We start from the raw sequence: 5000 nt of genomic DNA, 5'->3' as shown, positions 1-5000 counted from the left end.
CGCTTCACCGGCTGGCTACGGGGACTGCAGGGAAGGGCAACAACAGTGCTGCAAACTCCATTTTTCCGCCTCGTCGATAATATTACCGAGCACTTAACCGCTAAACTGCTAGCGCGTTCAATATTTTCAATTTATCACGCTCCTCCGCACGGGTGTGCGGCTATCACGGGGGATCGTGACTGGCGCTCGCGATCTGCGCCACCCCGGAGCCGCCCGGAACCGGAGAACCGTTCCATTCATCATCCGTGAAGCCCGTGAAGATGATTAGAGGGGAGAGAAAAGTGTCAGCGATTGTACCGTTGGTTGGCCAATGGCTAAAGGTACCATTTTTCATGCCCGGCGCACGTCGCCACGGTACCGGTCTCTGGAAATGGCGAAATTCTTAGGCGGAAAATGACGAGCTTCGGCTTTGGAAGATGGGTTACGTTTCCCTGCCAACACCTGCCAGCATAGGCTGCGAAGATAGAGGAGCGAAAGCTTCCGTGACCAAGTCAATCCATCTCCAGCGGCTAGGACACGTGCGGTGATTACGAATGAGCATCCATTTATTCCGTGAGCCTTAATGGGCTGCACATTAGCGCAGGCCGCTGGCTGCAGAGAGATCGTAAAATTAATTAACCTCGGGATCATACGGTACACTGAGTGCCAGCAGCACAGAGCGAATGAGATAATTTATGCGATGCAAATGTCACGGGGGGTAGATCTATGAGGTCCTTTGGAATTAATGAAGTAAATAATTCTGCACACAGTGGTGCTACAGAGGGTGGTCAAACGAACTCGATAGAGCGTGTTGAGACACCGATATGTTTCAATTTACTGTTGTATTCTCATCTCGTAATGTAAATGCCATGAGCGACATGACAAGCAACTAACATGCCTTTGACCAACATCAAATGAATCTCATCTAATACAACTCATTTCAATAACATCTTCATGCTTCCATCACTTACATCATGCAGAAATGAAATGAAAAAGGAAGTAGTTACTAGATATTACGCTCTGCCGAACGCGCACTTAAACCGCTCAAGCACCATCAACCCTAAAGGTGCTTCGAACGATCACCTTATCGATGACAAGTGGCCGGAATGATGAATCCATAGATCGGGAGGGAACAGTGTGCAGTGAACGGTCTCCGGTTGAACGATCACTTAACCCATCTTAACCTTCGATATTCCAATGTTCGCTTGTACGCCGCGTGTCCAAACGTGGTGCAGGTGAAGCGCCGTTCATTGGGTGCTGCACCAACTGCAGCTGGTGGTTACCAGCTATCCGGTACGACGTGCGGTGAACGCACAAGAGTTAACGGCATCCCTTTCGCCGATCGGTCGATCTGTTAAGATATCGGCAAAGGCAACGCGCGCAATGGTTGCAGTCAAATTGAGAATCAATATTGTTTATGCTAATTGTGTTAATGGCTTATCGGTGCGAGCGCACACGCCACACATACCGTCCGTCCGTCCGGCCGTCGTAATTGATAGTGATTTGTTTTCTCTTCCGGTCAGTTCCCCGACGAGAAGAGAGGGAAGCAGGGCGCGGACTATACGACACGAGACAGACTCTCTTTTGCTGCCTCTCCTTTGGTCTGGTCACTGCGCATTCACCGTACTATACGTTATGCTTGTTTATCTGGTACGAACGAGCAGCAGCAGCAGCAGCAGCAGCACGGGGCATCGGTACTTCGGATGCACTTTCCGGACCATTAGCCTCCCGTGCAAGCACTGTAAAGTGTTCGCCCAACCCCCCCTCCGTTCCCCCGGGAACTCCTACTGCTCGCCTGTTTATCTTTCGACACCTCGTGTGTTCCATCGCCGGTTGCTCCTCGGAGAGATCAATGGCTCTTGCTTGCGATGTCAGCCGTACCCGTACCGGCGTAATGGCGATGGTGGTGGTGGTGGTGGTGGTGGTGCTTTGGCGCCAGGACAGATTCCTCGCCATTTAAATGCTGCCGCGCTTCCACCGCTTTTTCTCCCTTTTTTTTATCGGCCGTGTTCGTCGTTTATGAATACCATTATTGATTCACCGAGATAGTCATCGACAGTCCAGGCAGGATACCCGGCAGCGGGGGGGCCTTGCTTCTTCTTCATAACCTGCAGCGCTCGACACACTCGGCACACGACAAAAGAGCACTCGATGGAGGCCGGGTGGTCATCAGGCGTTTTGCATCTGCCGCCAGAGTTGGTTCGAGAAGGAGTAGCTTATTTGTTTTACTTTTGCCTTTCCAACCGTCGCGCAGGACAGCGCGACGGAACCATTGGTGATCCATTCGTTGGCATTTAACCCCTCGCGGCCCGTAGACCATGGCGCTTGCATTGCTGGTCCCCCGGCCACGGGACGATGCAACCGTATGGATGGATCGCGGAAGTGTACGAATTGGTCGGCGACGAATGTGTCGTCTTATTCGTATTCTTCGAATTGACAGCGACGAGAATACGGAAGTCTCGACTGTCGCGGTGTCTCGTTAGCAACGTTTATACCTTGTACCGCGCGTGGAAGATCTTAGGACGTGAACCAAGCCAACATTCTCCAGTCCTTGTTTGTATTATTCTTGTTAGAATCTGGGATTGGCATCTAGTTCAAGTTTACAAATTGGAGATTCCCAGCAAATAGAAGGACATATTCATTAGTTTCTAAACTGCTGTAAGTCTCGGCGACTGCCTTTCTCTTCCCAAGATCAACCCGGCGAATGTACGGGACGAGTCGTCGGGATTATAATTTATATCGCAATTTATCGGATGTTGCAGGTTTGAGGCATTACTCGACGATGATGGCCCGACAGCCTCATTTGAATATTTCGATCTGATAATCGCTCTGCCCGTTGCCTCGAACTCGAAGTGAACTCTCAACGGAGCGAAACCTCATTCGATGAGCGCTAACTGCGGCCAATCGTTCGATTGGCTGCATCCTCAACCAATTGACAGCAAAGTATCAATTACGGTGCGACCGACGTGCGAGCGCCATTCATGCTGCACCGGTTGCAAAAGCAAGGATACTGGCGGTGTGTCTCCATACCGAGGATTGCATCCGTCGACGGCCTAATGTGAACACTGCTCAAGCGGCTTCGCTCGATGCATGTTCTGCGGCAGTTAATTATGATAATTACGCTGCTGCTGGGTTCATCGGGGTGTTAATACGGGTAATGGTCAAACAACCGTGCCCCTTTGGCTGTGCAGATCTCGTTTGGAACGAAGAGAAAAGATGCTGCTGCTGCTGCTGCTGGAGGAAAGAGAAAGAGTGTGTCAGGTGAAGTCCGGATGATAAACGGGAGAAGCCAATTATGGAGCAAACGATCGTCACCTAATGAGCGCACGGTACGGGACGGACCAATGTAGGCGATCGATCGTTCCAGGTCAGACCCTGGGGGGGGAGGGGAAGGGTATTGGCGTCCTACAGTTCGAGTGTGACTCAAATTCTTATGACCCTCTGGCAGCGCGCGGTGCCAATTTGTGGTCTGAATCGTTCGAGGAAACGAAGGAATCTAGTTTACGGCGTCACACATTCGCGGACAGGCCGCCCGTTGGGGACGTTCTACGTACGTGGCATCGGCTTGATTGCCTGATCGCCTGCCGAGTGCCCAGCCGGCGGCCGTATAGTCCAAGCGTGATTAGCAAGCGACACCCGGAAAGTCGGTCACGCAAACCGGGGTGCCTTATTAGAACCCCGGGCTGGACTAGTGCTGCCTGGTGCAGCTGGCGACGTTTCAGGAAGCGCTCGCATTACTCGCGAACTACATTTTCTCATGAAAACCGCCTTTCACCTCCTGCGTGCTGCTGTAGCCCCAAACTAGTCCCTTCGGAAGGGTTCTTTCGAGGTCACCGTGGAAGGAACCGTGGAAGTCAGTTAGGATAATGTGACACCCGGCGCACTTGGTTCGTGACTGCGGCAGTGCCTCGCGTCGCGTCCATACCATACCATAGACCGGCGCCAGTCCCTGTGCGCACTCATGTGTGTGACAACTGAGCGCACCGATTGTGCATGATTTATGATTCGCTTGTGATTGTTGGATTAGTCTAATGGGAGCCCCCATTCCTGTCCTGTCGCTAACACGAAAGATCATCAGCGACCGCGGAGCGAACCGATCGGGCAGTGAATGATCGAGCGTCTGGGGCAATAGGCACGTCGCGACGCTGCCCAACCATATAGGGGTAGGTGATGGTGGAACCCATCACGGAAATCGGCATCGGTCGCGGTCGGCATTTCATTTGCATACACATCAATGGTTTGGACGGGCGGTGGACCTAGTCGGGCTGCGACCTAGGAGCAGGAGGATTTCACTTTCCGTCCGGGCGTGGACGTCAATGGGGCCGGGGACGGTTGACAGATTTCGTGGAATATTAATACCAATACATTTCCACTATCGAAACAATGCAATAAGGAACAATCGAGATATTTTTGACATTTCGTGAAAGATCGTGCTTATGCGATGAGTTATTGCGTTCTGGAGATATTAAATCAAGAAGAAACCGTTCGGATCATGGCAGCAGCATATCGCAGACTATGGTGTTTTTCTGTTGGACTTTATTTCAATTCTGACCATACCAGCCATATCTGTGGACGGACGTGATCATACTAGTGGCAGCTGTGCCTGCCACAACAAAGCCATTCATTCGAAGTTGAAGTTCTTACAGCAAGAAACCAATCGTCGTTACGGGATACCGAGGTTAGACCTTTCTAACTCAGCGAGTCGATGTGATGAATTACCGATATAAAATTAAGAACCAATGTTGATGGTTCTCACGTGCACCCATAAGTGGATACGTATCTGGTTTCCACTCATCCAGTAGTGTAACTTACTGCTATCTGTAGTAGACGGTGAAGGTCGTGGTGGATAAAGCAAGGAAATTTATTGATCGTGGTCTTGATTCAACTTGCTCAGGCGGCTTCGTTTATGGCAAGCAGATCTATTAGCATCCACACGGATGTCGGACGTCCAGTTGCTTCATTGCTGATCTTGGCTAGAAGATTTGGTGAACAGATTCTTGACGAAACTGATGGAAGTTTTA

The 5000-nt window shown here is 51.0% G+C and overlaps 2 protein-coding genes across 8 annotated transcripts in view; both read right to left on the bottom strand.

The window, feature by feature from the left end:
- LOC125950169 (A disintegrin and metalloproteinase with thrombospondin motifs 15) overlaps window positions 1-5000 on the bottom strand; it is a 140436-nt gene that overhangs the window by 53840 nt on the left and 81596 nt on the right. The gene's annotated exons all lie outside the window — the stretch shown is intronic.
- Window positions 4817-5000, bottom strand: part of LOC125950192 (E3 ubiquitin-protein ligase TRIM37-like) — a 2533-nt gene continuing 2349 nt past the window's right edge. The window contains exon 4 of the mRNA XM_049677941.1: window positions 4817-5000. This exon is cut by the window's right edge and continues 327 nt beyond it. Within this exon, the coding sequence (XP_049533898.1) occupies window positions 4937-5000 (64 nt within the window). The 3' untranslated portion in view covers window positions 4817-4936.

This window comes from Anopheles darlingi, chromosome 2 (genome assembly GCF_943734745.1).
Source record: "Anopheles darlingi chromosome 2, idAnoDarlMG_H_01, whole genome shotgun sequence".
Lineage (NCBI taxonomy): Eukaryota > Metazoa > Arthropoda > Insecta > Diptera > Culicidae > Anopheles > Anopheles darlingi.
This window is presented reverse-complemented; position numbering and strand designations above follow the sequence as displayed.